General features: G+C 32.5%; 1 protein-coding gene across 1 annotated transcript; it reads left to right on the forward strand.

The window, feature by feature from the left end:
- The first annotated feature begins 10,842 nt into the window (after nucleotides 1–10,842).
- LOC104815351 (fasciclin-like arabinogalactan protein 7) lies at nucleotides 10,843–12,682 on the forward strand. The gene is made up of 2 exons (XM_010543707.1): nucleotides 10,843–10,940; nucleotides 11,668–12,682. Exon 2 carries the CDS (start codon nucleotides 11,710–11,712, stop codon nucleotides 12,499–12,501), a length of 792 nt encoding a protein of 263 aa, XP_010542009.1. The 5' UTR covers nucleotides 10,843–10,940; nucleotides 11,668–11,709; the 3' UTR covers nucleotides 12,502–12,682.
- The last annotated feature ends 2,706 nt before the right edge of the window (nucleotides 12,683–15,388 follow it).

The following is a 15,388-nucleotide window of genomic DNA, read 5'->3' on the forward strand; positions in this document are numbered from 1 at the left end:
ACGATTAACTTAAAAATCATAAACTCGAACCAAAAAACCCAGATTTCTTGCATCGCATCAAACTCAAACTTACCTTCAGTTCCTGATTTTTTCTTCTGCCACGTCCCGATTTGCGAGCGGGAGTTGAAGTCTTGCTTTCATTTCTGTTCGATTTTGAAGCCATTGTTTTGATTTCTGAGAATCGAGAGAGAAATGATAGGATTTCGCCGGATTTCTTCGAACGAGAGAGAGAGAGAAGCAGTTTCGAAATTTGTCTCGAAAAAGACTAAGTTACAGTGTCGATTGGGGAAGATTAACCGTCTTTCCCTTCCTATTGCGCCACGTATCGTTTTTTATAAGGCCTTTTATGTCTTTTGCTCGTTTTTTTTTTTTTTTTTTGAAATTCTAGGGTTTCGAAGGGTATGGCGCGAAGTCATTGTAGCAAACTAGGGGTATTTCTGCTATTCTTCCTTTTAAAGGTCCAATTTTGCCGTTGTCGCTATCGATATTGCGTTGAACTACTCGCCCATCGTGATGTTGGTTTAGTGCTCTATGATGTACTGATTATGAGCTTTGTTCAGATACATTCGATGTATTGATACCTTTTTATGAGAGTATTTTATTCATTACACGTTCTTGCATGCTAGATCTGTTATGAAAATCCATGTATCATTATGAATGATACTAAACTCCCTAGTCTTGTGTCGTTATGGGAATAACGACATACTAAGACTAGTATGATCTGTGATTGATGATCACAGAGATGATCATAGGTATTGGATACGATCACAATCATAGGTATTCGTTGGAGAATGGAATACTGGATTGACCCGCATGAGATTGTCACATGGACTAGAGTCATGACTAGAATCTCATATGACGGTTCCATGATTGGATCCTAAGACCTGAGATATCTACGGAATCCAACATGAGGAGTTGCGTGCTTTGATTACGTCAAACGTCCTGCGTAATAGGAGGACTATAAAGGCGTGTATCAGGTACGAAACGAATCATGTACTGGATTGTAGATAGTCAAGACGGGATTTGTACCTCTCGTAAAAGAGAGAGATATCGCTGGGCCCCTCGTGGGGGCGAGACTGTAGAAATGTGTGGCCGCACTATAGACGAACGTCGTCTATTTCAGACAGTCGAACTCAGCGAACGAGAAAGCAGTCGAATCAGATAAGGCGGCTTGTCCATGCCTTATGTTCGACATATCATATCGCGATACAAAAGGATCATCAACCGGAATCATCTCTGGCGTTCGTAAAGATCACGAACAAACTCTATTCGAGATAGGTAGTCATAGTGTCTTGCTAGAGACCGCCTATGACTTGTATACCCGAAATAGAGATTTCGGGTTATACTGCTATATCGAATGAGCCTACAGAGTCACACACGCAGGGAAGGACGAATACACGAGAGAAAACGACGGAAAACCGAGTTGGACGGGTCGAGACCCAACGGTCCGGATGCGTGGTCCGTCCGTAGGGTTAAGTCACTATATAAGATAGAGATTAAAACCCTAATGAGAAGGTGAACTCTTTGAGCCGACTTTGGCAGACTTCCAGCAGAACTTTGGTGAGATCCAAGGTTTTGAGAGGTTGATCGAAGTCCGTTTTCTCGAAGCACAAAATCGAATAGAGATTCGAGTCCTAGCAGACAAGTTCCAACCGTTGGAATCCATCCCGAGGTGTGGATACGTGTAGAGGGCGAGGTAATCTTCCTGCCTTTCGTGATCAGAACGATTCATCGATAGAGACAGGCCCCGGATCGATTGAGGTAAGCGTTCTAACGATTCTACGATTCTATAGAAGCATGGTTCTAGGGTTTATCAAATTTTTGTTTTATATCCGCTGCGCAAACCCTAGAATCGATCTCTTAGGAATAGGATTCGCTCTAGAGATCCCAGGAAACCCAACACGTGACAGATAGGACTAGGCGTTTCGGTTCGATTCTTCGGAACCGGACCAAACCAAACCGAAAAAACAGTATTTTTTCCGATCCGAAACCATTCTTAATTTTCGAACGGTATCATTTTTAGAGAACCGAATTTTCTCAGAACCAAACCGAAGTGAACCGAATTTTAAAAATCCCGAAAAACTGAATATTTTTAAAGGAAATCTATCTTTTTTTAATAAAACCTTGAACCGAACCGAACCGAACCGAACCGAATACAATATAAAAACCGATTGGTACCTATTTTTGTAAAACCGAAAGAAGCGAACCGATCTATTCCCGTCCCGAACCTGAACCGTTTTCTGAAACATCCACCCCTAGTGACAGACAAGTTTGGTTTACATACAACTAAAATGTAAATATTCTTGTGTAAAGGATTTTTTTTATTAAGTTAAAAATTTGAGAAGTATTTTATGAAACACATTTTTTCTATTTATGTATTGATTATATACGTATTCATTAGAGAGAAAAATTGATTGATCTTGATAAAAAGTAATATGGTCTATAATTAAATTTTTATGTATATTTTAATATTATTTAAATTCTGAAATATAATTTCCATTTAGTGTGTTGGCAAAACCTGCACCGTCTCACACTTTATTCAATATTCACATACATGATGCCCCACTCGTCCATCTTTTCAACCAATTTACAATTATTTAATTGTGTTCGGACTAATTGTACAAACGATTCATTACATTGGAAGTTAATTGATATTAATAGCGACCGTTTTAATTTTCAATATTTATTCATCTTTTATTACTGCTCAATGCGTTTTCTTTTCATAAAGATTAATTCTCGATCGTTGGTACCAAGAAATAAGCAACTTGGCTTAATTTACGAAATAGATCGGAAAATATCACTTATACGCGACTTTTATTCCAATATATTTTAATTGATTTTTTGTTTTAAAATTTTAATTTATGATGTAAGATATGAATCATGACCCCTCTTCGATGTTATCACATTGTTATTTAAATTGGTTTCTTATTTCATTTTAAACTTTAAATTTGAATATTTTTCAAAAGTAAACATCGTTGAAAAACATAACCAATGTCAAAGTTGAATATGCATTTAATTAGACTTTACATCAAGAATTTTTTGAACCATCTCAACGGTATCTTCCGGAATTCTTCTTCTTCTTCTTATTATTATTATTATTATTATTATATATATATATATATATATATATATATATGTAGTCATTGATAATATATACCATTAGTACCCAACAGATCGTGGACGAGTGGTCAAATTTGGGGTATGATGTAACTCCACCTTGAGATTGAGTATTCGATTACTGGTTGGTGGGGAGGGAGGTAATTTCTGGATTTATATGATTCATATACGAAGGCTGCTCCCGAATCGGAGGTTTATCTAGTCAGCACGTTCGAAAGGTAGCAACTAGGATCTTCCGTTAACAATATATATATATATATATATATATACCATTGGCATTAATCTACATTGGCTATAGTAGATTATTTATTGAATTTAAGATAATTAATATCGTGTAATAACCAATAATATATAAATAATTTGTGAAGTCAAATATATTCCCCGAAATCAAGAAGATTCCCCGTGAGAAAAAGAACAAAAAAAATGAGAAAACACATAATTTCATTTCTTTCAATTATTTAATAATCTAGATAATTATTTAGCTGTGACTCACGGGTGAGGACGAATTAATTAGACTAACCCGTACGTGTGAAATCATATAAAATAAATGGATTGCGTTCTTTACACACTAGCCCACTTTTTATTAAATAAAAATAAACATTTAGATAATTCGGCATTAATCATATATTTTCCTAATGCAATTTTTACAAGCATTGTCATGATGCTATATACCATAAATTCATATATATATATATATATATATATATATATATATATGTGTGTGTGTGTGTGTGCATAGTACCATATTGATGTTGCCAACCAGGAGGTATGATATTGCAAGTATAAAGTTGTCTGAGTAAAAGCAAATTTAATTTCCGTTCGATCCATAAATTGCGTATAAGTATATACATATGCATATATATATATGTATATATTTATACATATGTATATATATGTGTACATATACATATATATATATATGTATATATATATATACATATATACGTGTATATGTATTTATATATATGTATGTGAATATATATAAATATATTTGTATGTATGTATATGTATATATATTTGTATAGATGTATGTATATATATGTGTATATTTTTTATTTTGTATGTATATAGATATATTTATACATAGAAGTGTATATGTTTATATTTTTTATTTGTATGTAGATATGAATATATATATATATATGTGTTTTTTTATTTTTTTTTATTTTATTTTGTTTTTTGTTTTTTTTAATCTTATATGTCGTGCTGATGTGATAAAAAATTTCCACGTGACCTTCCACGTCAGCCGTTAATGGACATTTAACATCGTTTCGGATTATATAGTAAATTTCAGTAAAATTAGATAATTCGTGTATCGATTTGGGACATTTGATAATTTGGCGTAGATTTTTATCAAATTAAAAATTAGTGTAGAAAAATATCACATTTTACTAATTTTTTGTAGAAAAATATTATTTTTCTTTTATTTTTTCTATAAGTGTAGATATATATATATATATATATATATATATATATATATGCATAATGCATGTGTACATACATATTATTTTACAATTACACATATAGAACACACAAATAAAACCCCAAGCCTACTTGATCCTTTCAATCCATATAAATTTAATTTACCAAAAATAGTGTATAAACTAACCACAGATCATTTACACACGCACACACATGACATAGACAAACAAGTGATCGAGCACGTCACGCCACAGTTCCTTGTTTTTTGGTCAAGGTTTTGCGTTGCCAAATATATATTAACTAAATAAACATCACTTTATTTATTAATTATATACGTAAATATGTGTGTACACACACACACATATCCATATATATATATATATATATATATATATATACACACACACTCTAAAGCAACGAGGGTTTGGAGAAGTTCCTCTCTCTCTATCTCCAAAAAAATATCAGGAAAATAATTCTGGTGGTGATGAAGACGAAGAGCAAGCATATCACAGGACGTATGAATATACGCACTCACGTATATACACGGCTGCACCATCATCGTTCCCGGAAAAGTTTTTGGATCGTCGCGCAATAGAGTTACTAGAGGCATTTTCCGGTGAAGAATTCGCCGGAAAATTCATCAATGGTCGTCGGCGTACATGGGAAAGCCAGGCATTTTTTTTTCTTTTTTTCTCTCCTAATTTCCTATATTTTCTTTTCTTTAATATTGCCTTAAAATATTATTTTTAGTAATTTTTATTTATTAAAAAAATCGTAGTTTCGATGAGAAGTAATGTTATTGTCATTGTTTCCGATTTATGGCAACAAAAAAAAAAAGAAAAAGAAAAAAAAAAAGACGAAATGAATAATATGGATCCATTGCTTTCCCAATATATTTGGTCTTTTGTTCTGTTTTTCTCTGTGTCTAAAAACATAATATTCGAGAGAATCATATAATCAATTTTTTTCTTCATTACGTAATTGGTTGGTCCAACGTTAAATCAATTGGCAAATTATGTGCAAATTCCGGGGAAAATATTAAGAAAATGTATATCGTCGTAGCAGTCACGTCGCTTTCCTTGTTTTCGGCCTTATTTTAATAATAATAATAATAATAATAATAATAATAATAATAATAATAATAATAATAATAAGCTGTATCTCTTTTCAAATATTTGGGTTGCCTTAATTTGGAGGCATTTAATTATTGGACAAGGTGCAGTTTTTATTGTTTTTTAAATTCGATATGTGTATAAACCCAGCATGTGTGTATAAAAGTTTAAAATTTAATATGTAACAAGTTATTCAAATTATTCAATACTGAAATATAATTTTTTTTTGTCTAAGTGTTCAAAATGATGTCATAAGTATTAAATTTAAATGAAACTCGTAGTAAAAAAAAAGAGAGAGAATACTGCATATTCGAAAAATTTATGATTTTTTTTATAGATATGTTAACCTAATTTTAGAATCTTAGAATTTTCTTGAAAATATCAATAAATATTTTTGGTCAATTTTTTTCTAATATCCATAAATAATTTTATGAGTTTTCCTATATAATCAAAGGAAGTACTATATAGTAGTTAATTACAAAGTCGTAGAACATTATTTTCAACCAAAATTTCCCCCGTGTTATATGGATAAGTTGGACCAACGATTTCAAATCGATAGGAATGATAAACATTATTTTGTCATCGTTATTCCCCAAATTAATTTCAATTAATCACTCGCAGTCTTGTTTTAATTTACGAATTTCCGTTTTTGTTTTTTCTTTAGTATGTGAAAACAAGACAGCCACGCACTGCGCCCGAAGGGCTGTTCCTTGTTGACTTTAATTTCCTTTTGCCTTAAATGCTTCTTTTAATTTCTTTATTATATATAATTAATTGCATGCAAAATCAAAATATTAATTTTAAAATTCGAATTTATTATTTAGATTTTTAATATGATCATTAATTACACTTGCGTTACCGTAATCCTAAACTTTGTTATATACGTAAAAGAATGTTGATGGGGCTACTAAGACATATTAGGTAAGAATACTAAACCAACTATTCGGCCGCATGCGAATATATAAAAAAAAATAGATATTCAAACAAAATTTATGTATAAAGTTAGGACATTTGATTAGAAGAAAACAAGATTAACTCAACCCCAACAAATAATTTCATATCCAGATATTTTACTAGAAAAAAATTTTCATACCTAAATTGCTACATGATGACCATATATATATATATATTGATATTCCGGAAATTCACCGGGTCTTTGGTCCGACTACATCTTCCAGAGGACCAGAGAAGTCCATGTGAATATCCCTCTCCACGATTGGGTTTGAATCCAGGATGAGAACATACTTTGCATGTTCTCTCACCGCTAAGTCATCAAATTTGGGTACCATATATGTATATATATATATATATATATATATATATATAATATTAATATGCGAAAATGAGCGACGTTGCGAAAATGATGATGATTTGCACGATTTAGAAATATGAAAATGAAAAGTTTTTTAATGAAATCCTCTTTGAGTTTTATCCTCTTTGATTTAAATCAAAGAGTCGAAGGTTCGAATTCACTTATTCTATTCACCATTTTTATCTGTGAATCTATTAACTATAGATAATTTAGACTGATTTATATCTCTCATGTGATTTATAGATTATTATACTAGGATGGAAATTTATACATTATACATTGGAAAGATAATGACTACGGATTTTCATGTTATAAAAAAAAATTCTACGAATAAAGTGAGTAAAAAAAAAGGAAGGAAGAGTATACCATGGGACGCGAAATCAACAAGGGAGTGGTCCACCTTTGACTTTTCAACGACAAGGGTGCCTTGGGATTGTCCTCGTTAGCTAATGACAATAACATTAAATTAAATTAAATTAAATTAATACCCTCTATTAAATGTGCGTGCATATCTATATATATAAAATTTAAAGACGCATAGCTTTTTTTTTTGATAACCGGGTAATCTCAGGCCCAAAGGGTCCAGACTAATCCCGACCCACACGCACAACCGGCACCACACGTGTGGGATGTGAAGCATCCGAAGGTGGCCGGAGGGGAAATCTCCATACCCTGGGTGTTGAACCCACGACCTCTTGTTCAGAAAGTGGGCTCTCAAACCAACAGAGTTGGGGGAGATCCCCAAGACGCATAGCTTACACTAATCGGAAACTAGTATTTTACTTTGAAAAATATTAGGAACATGTTCTTTTTCTCCCCAATTATGATTATTTTTTGTTTTTGTTTTTTTAATGACATCATTGCACAATTTTTCACATATTGAGATAAAAAAAGAATATAAATAATTTTTTACAGAAAATAAAGAGAGAGAAATCCAAGTAAAAAAAACTATTAATTTTGGGTTCAGGGGAAAAGCCAAAATGGGCCAGAGCCCACAGGAACCACAATTATGAAATAAATTGAGGTTTGGGTATGGGCCCATAACCATTCCTTTCGCAACCCATATGATTGTCATTGTACGGCCCATCATTGTCGCAACTTCTAATAGAAAATCATAAATCCAACTTTAGATCTATAAAAATGTTACACCGGTTTCATTTTTATTTGAGTTTGTTCATATTCTATTCCTCGATTTTGTTACTATTTTATTTTTGTTAACAAGGAAAAGTCTCCTATAAATAAGTAATTATTTGTTATCAGCTTTCATTTTAAAATTTACAGTAAAATAGACAAATTTTTGTACTATTTCTAATTAATATAATAAATTTTACAAAAATTCTAAAAAAATACATAAATTTTATAAAGATTCTAAAAAATTGCATATCAAATAAAAACGAAGGTAAATATCATTTAGTTTTTTCCGGAATATTTGTAAAATTTATGATTTTAAACGGGAATTAGAAAATTTTTTATGTATTGTGAAATTTTAAAATTTGTATATTAACGTGAGAATTGATAACAAATTCATATATTCATATTAAAATGAATCAATCTATTTTTTACTTTGTATATTATTCAATCGCTTAAGTTTTGTTTTGTATATCAGAAAGCATCGAATTAAAATGAAAAGATTGGATGGTAGTTAATAATCAATTGAATTATAATAATGTATTATTCTATTTGTTTCCCTATGATTTTAGATACTGATTTTGGATACCCCAATCATGTCGATCAAATGTTGATCCTAACAGCAGTCATGATGTCGATTTATTTATTTATTTATAAATATATACATACCAACCAAATGCTTCCTCGTATGTAAAAATAAATTGTCTTTACTAATGGAATCCTTAGAAATAAAATACAAGAGGAATATGATAAAAACAAATGTATCAAGCAATTAATTAACTTTTTTCATATATATTATTGCTAAATTCTCATATAATATATTTGATTATTATTTTAAGAATTAGCGTATGTAATTTTGGTTAAAATACTTGCCACAATTTATTTATTTTTTGCTTGTATACCATAAGGTTGGTGAGTCCAAGATTGAGTGAGAAGATAAATCTGTTTGAAAGCTGATTAAGAAATCTCACCTTACTCCTTTGCGGTGGTGGTCCTCTTTGCTTTAAAGTTTCTCCCAAATTTTAAAATATATATATATATATATATATATATATATATATATATGTATATAGAAATTCTTATTTTTTTAATGTTTTTTTGGTCCCTTGTAAAACGGTTCTAATTCATTATTTATGAAAATTATTCTAGAAATAAAAAACTGTGTAATGAAGTTGATGTTGATAATGTTTTTTAATTGTCAAATCACATCTTCACCTACTCAATCTCTTGCCAACAAGTTTTTGGAAATAAAAAAGTTATTTTTGAATGGACTAATATTTATACATAAACATTTATCCAATAAAATAATACATAATCATATTCAAATTAATTTTAATACCAATCAAATTAGAATAGAAATAATTGAAATATGGAACAAAATTTTTTTTTTAAAGAAAAAGAGTAATTTGGAACATGTAGTCAATTGCAAGGGAATTCTAACTAAACGAAAAGTCAATAAAAAAAATATGTGTATAGTTTTTTACAAAAGTAAAAAATAAAAGGTCGAATAGAATCCGAAACCGCAATGCCAATCTCTATTAATATATTTAGTTATTCCCAATTTCTAGTTTGATGATTTCGTATTTAAACTTTGTAATTAATTTACTAAGATTTCAAAGTTATTATTCTTGGGCTCACTGACAAATATTTAGGTTGTGAATATTAATTTCTGTATAGTTTTTACAAAAAACAAATACAGAAGTTTTTTCATTAAATGTATTCAAATCAAACTATCTGTACATTCGCAAAAATAATTTAAATACCTTTAATGGGCTAATCTCTTAGGGTTGCTACTTGCTACTAGTATACCAAATCTGATCTAGTATATATATGTATGCATATAATATTTTAGGAATCATTTATACTTAGAGACAAGAATCATGTTGTATCTGTCTACGGTAGAACTCGTGTTTTCTTTAATATATTTGTTATCAACACAACAACATTAAATGTTCGTCCAAACTTTTAATATTCTTGCCCTTTTTATCCATGAAAAAAATACAATTTTGCAGAAAGCTTACATTTAAAAAAAAACCAAACTTGATTAGTTTAACCGGTGAAACGAGATGTAAAAGTCTGTTCCGTTTCGAGTTTGAATTTTAAATTTGAAAAAGGATCTATATTCCAAATCATATATTTGGTCATTTGACTCATTAATGTGGATCTAGATATAGAATACTTGATTATTAAAAAAAAATACATTTAAAAAAATTTAAAAAATGCTGATTTATTATGTCTATCCAAATTCACTAATCGCCCCATACACACAAATACATATACACACGTATATACATGTATATACATATATATATATATATAGAGAGAGAGAGAGATTATAAAATGCAAATGTGACAACTGGGGAAGTTGAGATAGAGATTCACAAGTAGTAACCGGGGAAGTTGAAGAATTATGAGATTTGAATTGCAAGTGTTTGTGTTTGTTGTCTTGTCTTTACTTGTGTTACTATTCCATAAACACCATAAATACTATATTATAAACAAGAAAAAATGTCATTGCGACCAAATCAATAGGAAATTCACTTTATTACAGATTTCCATTCATGATATTCGATTATAAAAAAATGTTTTTTTTTAATTTTTATGGAATCCTTAAATTTGAGTCAATGTTATAGCTTGAATTTAAAAAAATGACAAAATGGAATTATATTATATTTTTTTTACTTGATCACCAGAATAAAAACCAGCCGGTGCGGATGAGGAACCAACACTGCTTAATCATATGAACAGAACAGCCTGTCTTTTTTTTTTACTTGTAAATGTCTTGTCTTTAAATACCCTCGCTTCTTCCTCTGCCTTCTCCAGCTCTCGCTTCATTCGCCATTAGCTCAGGTCTCTCTCTCTCTCTCTCTCTCTCTCTCTCTCTCTCTCTCTCCTTGTTACATTTTGATACAGTCTAGAAACGGCATTGACTGCACAAATCTGCATTCTCTTGCTGTTTCCAAAGCTAATATTGTTTCGAGTTCGTGGTTTTGTCTGATCTAGATCTAGGTTTTCTTTATTTAGCTTGTGTTTTTGTGCGAGATTCTATGCCACTCTGTTGTCGTTAAAGCTTCTAGTGTCACTCTCTCTCTATATCTCTGTATATATTGGTTCTGAAACATAAATTCAACACACTTAGGATGGGGATTTTTGTTTTTATTTTTAAAATTTTTATGTGACTTTCTTAATTCTCCGACAAAGTCTCCATCTTTGGTAATTCGGAGATATGGGTATTGACCGAAAGTGTGTTTTTAGATCTGGTAAATTTACTGCGTAGTCAATTTGGTTTACCATCTCTGTTCATCTGCAATCTCTTGCTTCGGGTGTTTCCTTTCTGGATCATGTGCTCAGTAAATTCTCTTCAATGTTAATTGCTTTAAACAAAAGCTCGATAGTTCTCAATCCTTGAAACAGATCCATCAGATCGAGATCTGGCATTTAGGCATGCACTTCTCTTGCTGGGTTTTCTGGGATCTTGGAAAAGATTTGATCTTTGATCAAATTAGGGTTCTGGGTTTTGTGCATTTGGTGTAAGTGATTCAAAGATTTCACATTTGGGTTCTGTTTCTGTATGCAGGACATATAGAGGGTGAGAATTCAGAGCTAAAGATCATAGAAGATGGATAAAGTTTCCATCTTTTCCATCATTTTCTATTTCATGATTCTCTTTAGCTCATCTTTTACCTTCGCCAAGACCCGGAGCCCTCCGGCCCCGACCCTGCCCCCGACACCTGCCCCTGCACCAGCACCGGCTCCTCACCACGTCAACCTGACCGAGCTACTCAGTGTTGCCGGTCCATTCCACACTTTCCTCGACTATCTCCTCTCCACCAAAGTCATCGACACATTCCAAAACCAAGCCAACAACACCGATGAAGGCGTCACCGTCTTTGTCCCTAAAGACGACGCCTTCAAGAACATGAAGAACCCTTCTCTTTCCAATCTCACTCAGGACCAGCTCAAGCAACTCCTCCTCTTCCACGCCCTCCCTCATTACTACTCGCTTTCCGACTTCAAGAACCTCAGCCAAACGGGTTCTGTCAGCACTTTCGCCGGCGGTCAGTACACTTTGAACTTCACTGACGTCTCAGGAACCGTCCAACTCGACTCTGGCTGGACCAAGACTAAGGTCAGCAGTAGCGTTTACTCAACCGAGCCCGTGGCTGTTTACCAAGTGAACCGCGTGCTTCTCCCCGAAGCGATCTTTGGTACCGACATTCCCCCGATGCCCGCTCCAGCTCCCGCTCCCGTTGTCAGCAGCCCGGCGGATGCTCCTTCCGCTGACTCGGCGGAAAACGCCTCCGCTTCTTCTCCCAAGTCCTCACACAAGAATTCGGGGCAGAAAGCTGCCAGCTTTGGAGGTTTGGCTTTGATCTCCATGGCTGTTTCTGGTATTGCTGCATTGTATTGATGATCATTTGGTCTTGCGGTTTGAGATCTGCTCTAAGTTACATTTGTCAAAGAGGTCTATACCTTGAATTCATTCGGATTGGGTTCCATTTTTATTGATTTTATACGTTAATCCTTCTTTGTTATGATCGGCATTTGTCACTGTTGTGTATGAGAATGGTCCAAAAGCTTCTTGTTCTTCATTCTTTAGTTTGATACACAAACATCTCAATAGCTTCAAATCTTTTCGGTGATTAGAAAGTGATTTATCGGATAATGGATTTTTAGTCCATAATTTGTTGTTTAGTAGTCCATTTGAAAATTTAAAATTTGAAACAGAATATTCAAAAAATTAAATACCCAATTTTTTTTTTTTTTGCAAAAATGTGTAAAGATTGTTTCGTTATTTTATCAATTTTTATTTCTATTGACATTTAAAATGGTTTCGATATTTTGTACAAAGATCTATATTTTACAAAATAGATATATGTATGACATATATTTTAACATACATATAAGCTGCAATTGCATAGTTTTGGATTATTACAACGTTGCCATAACCATTTTGGTAGTTTCAAAACTCTAGACACAGTTGATCCTGATTTCGTCTTCCTTGGAATTCATGGAATTATGGTGATCATTTCGGGTTTCGGTTTGGTGATATTCGGTTCGGTTATTTTGATTATAAAAAAATTATAACCAATCGGTTTTATCTGAATTTCGGTTTTGTTTGGGTCGGTTCTGTTTTTGTTATAAAAAACTCATTTTTTTAAAAAAAATCAGTTTTTTTAGTTATTTTTTAATAGGTTCAGTTCGGTTTCGACTTCTAGAGTTTAAGAAAGTTATAACCATTCAATTTTTATATCGAATTCGTTTACGGTTATATCTTATTCGGTTTGATTCAATTCGACTATTTAGTTATAATAACCAAAATGGTCACCCTTACATACTCCATATTCCATCCTACGTATTCCATCAACTTACCATAACCATTTATATAGGATTCTAAACATGGAGATGGACTATTTTTAATAATCATATATTGGTGAACCAATAATACTAAATTGTACATACATTACATTGTGAACTATCTTTTAACTGCTCTGATTGTATGTGTAAAATTAGTTTTAATGACAAGTTGATATCTCGTAAAAATGAGAGATTAATAAACCACCTAGTTTTATATATTTATATACGCATTTTATCATTTTTATTGGGTTATTCGCAAGATATCTCACCGTTCATTTACCGACCATCTAGTTATTAATTCGTACCTATCGAAGTTGGTTTTGAGTGGATCAATGCTTCGGGGAATGACCAGTCCCGTCATCGTCGCCTATTTGCTAAGGTATTGACACAGAGTGAGTGTTGTATAGCTCATTTGACGGGAGCGCAATTCGAGGTTGTTCGAGGAATCCGTCATGGCCCTAGGCAATATGGTGCGTAACACCCATTCACTCCCTTTTGGGCACCTCACGAACGCTGCAGTCTGGGTTGCTTGCCGATTGGTACCATCTGATTCTGCCGCAACGTTAGCTGCTATTGAAGTATTGATCACGGTTTTTTTTTTTTTTTTTTTTTTTTGTGGTCAATGGGGAAGTTCACCTAGATCTTCGATTCAACCTACATCTCTTAGATCCGAGAGCAACCTTTGAATACGAAAATTTTAAATGCGCCTCTCCCTCCCTGCATCGAAGATCGAACAGACGACCTCGGGGTGTCTTTGACATCCTCAATAGCGGCTGGACCACACCCATGTGGGTCGTCTCTTCCTTTTGTTTGTAAGGTGTCTTATTTCCATTCGCATGGGCGTGATCATCTTGTGGTTATATCGGCATACGTCCGATTTTTGTAGATGGAACTAATTACAGAATATTATTACATGTTAACCGTTCATCAAAAAAAAAAGAAAATTGGTTGTCTTTATCTTCTCGGTGCAGGTTTTCGGACCAGATTCTGAACAAAGATAGTTGACATATGATGATCGTGATCGGGAGGGTCGTGACTCGTGAGTGGAGTCTATCTTGACCGGTCAACGACTTTATGACCATAGAGGACAAGAGAAGTCAACGCTCATTTGACTTTATTATCCATTCCCCCCCCCTCACGCAACTCCTCCACTTTTGCATGCGTATGTGCTGTGAAAATATAAAATTGGATAAATTAAATAAGAAAGAAAGAAATCTCTTCTATTTTTATATATATAGAAAAATTAATTAATAAAATATAAAAAAAAATTTAAGTAAAATAGAAATAAATAAAATACCTCATCATTATTTCCAATCATATATCAAAATCTATATATTTTCTTCAATCACATATTTATTTTCTTATTTTAACATGTATATCTATCTATACATTATATTTGTCATGGATTGCTTATATGTTACTTATAGAATGTATTTTTAGTCTGTTTTTAATACAGAATCAAAAGTTATATATATGGACATGTATAAGTTGGGTTTTCCGTATTATTTTGCTAATTTTGAGTATTTTTTACTTTTTTTGGGAATCTTTGCTATATAGTATTAGTCACTATCAAATTGATGCAAACCCAACTTAGGATAAACTGTTTTTTGTTTGGTATGATATGTCTTTGCATATTTAAAGGAAAAAATAAGAGTATTTTTTCTTTAAATTAAAAAATAAAATAAAAATTTCCATGATAAACACAAGCACCATAAAAAGCATTCCCCAACTTGCAAATCCCACTTGCAAATCCCACCACCCTTAAAAAGCCCCATGGCCTCTCTCCTTCCTCATCACACAACACATTGACTCCACACCTTCTTCACACCAGGAAAAAAAAAACTGAAATGTTGCGGATGTTGTCCGTACTCCGACGGAACCTCCAAAACCTCAGGAAGAGCCCGCGCGTGGCCGACGAGAGCGCGTTAACGGTGGCGGGC

The sequence above is a fragment of the Tarenaya hassleriana genome, unplaced genomic scaffold, assembly GCF_000463585.1.
Source record: "Tarenaya hassleriana unplaced genomic scaffold, ASM46358v1 Cleome23, whole genome shotgun sequence".
NCBI classification, from domain to species: domain Eukaryota; kingdom Viridiplantae; phylum Streptophyta; class Magnoliopsida; order Brassicales; family Cleomaceae; genus Tarenaya; species Tarenaya hassleriana.

Coding starts and splice junctions, on each gene's coding strand:
- LOC104815351 (XM_010543707.1), top strand. CDS start 11,710: ATGGATAAAGTTTCCATCTTTTCCATCATTTTCTATTTCATGATTCTC.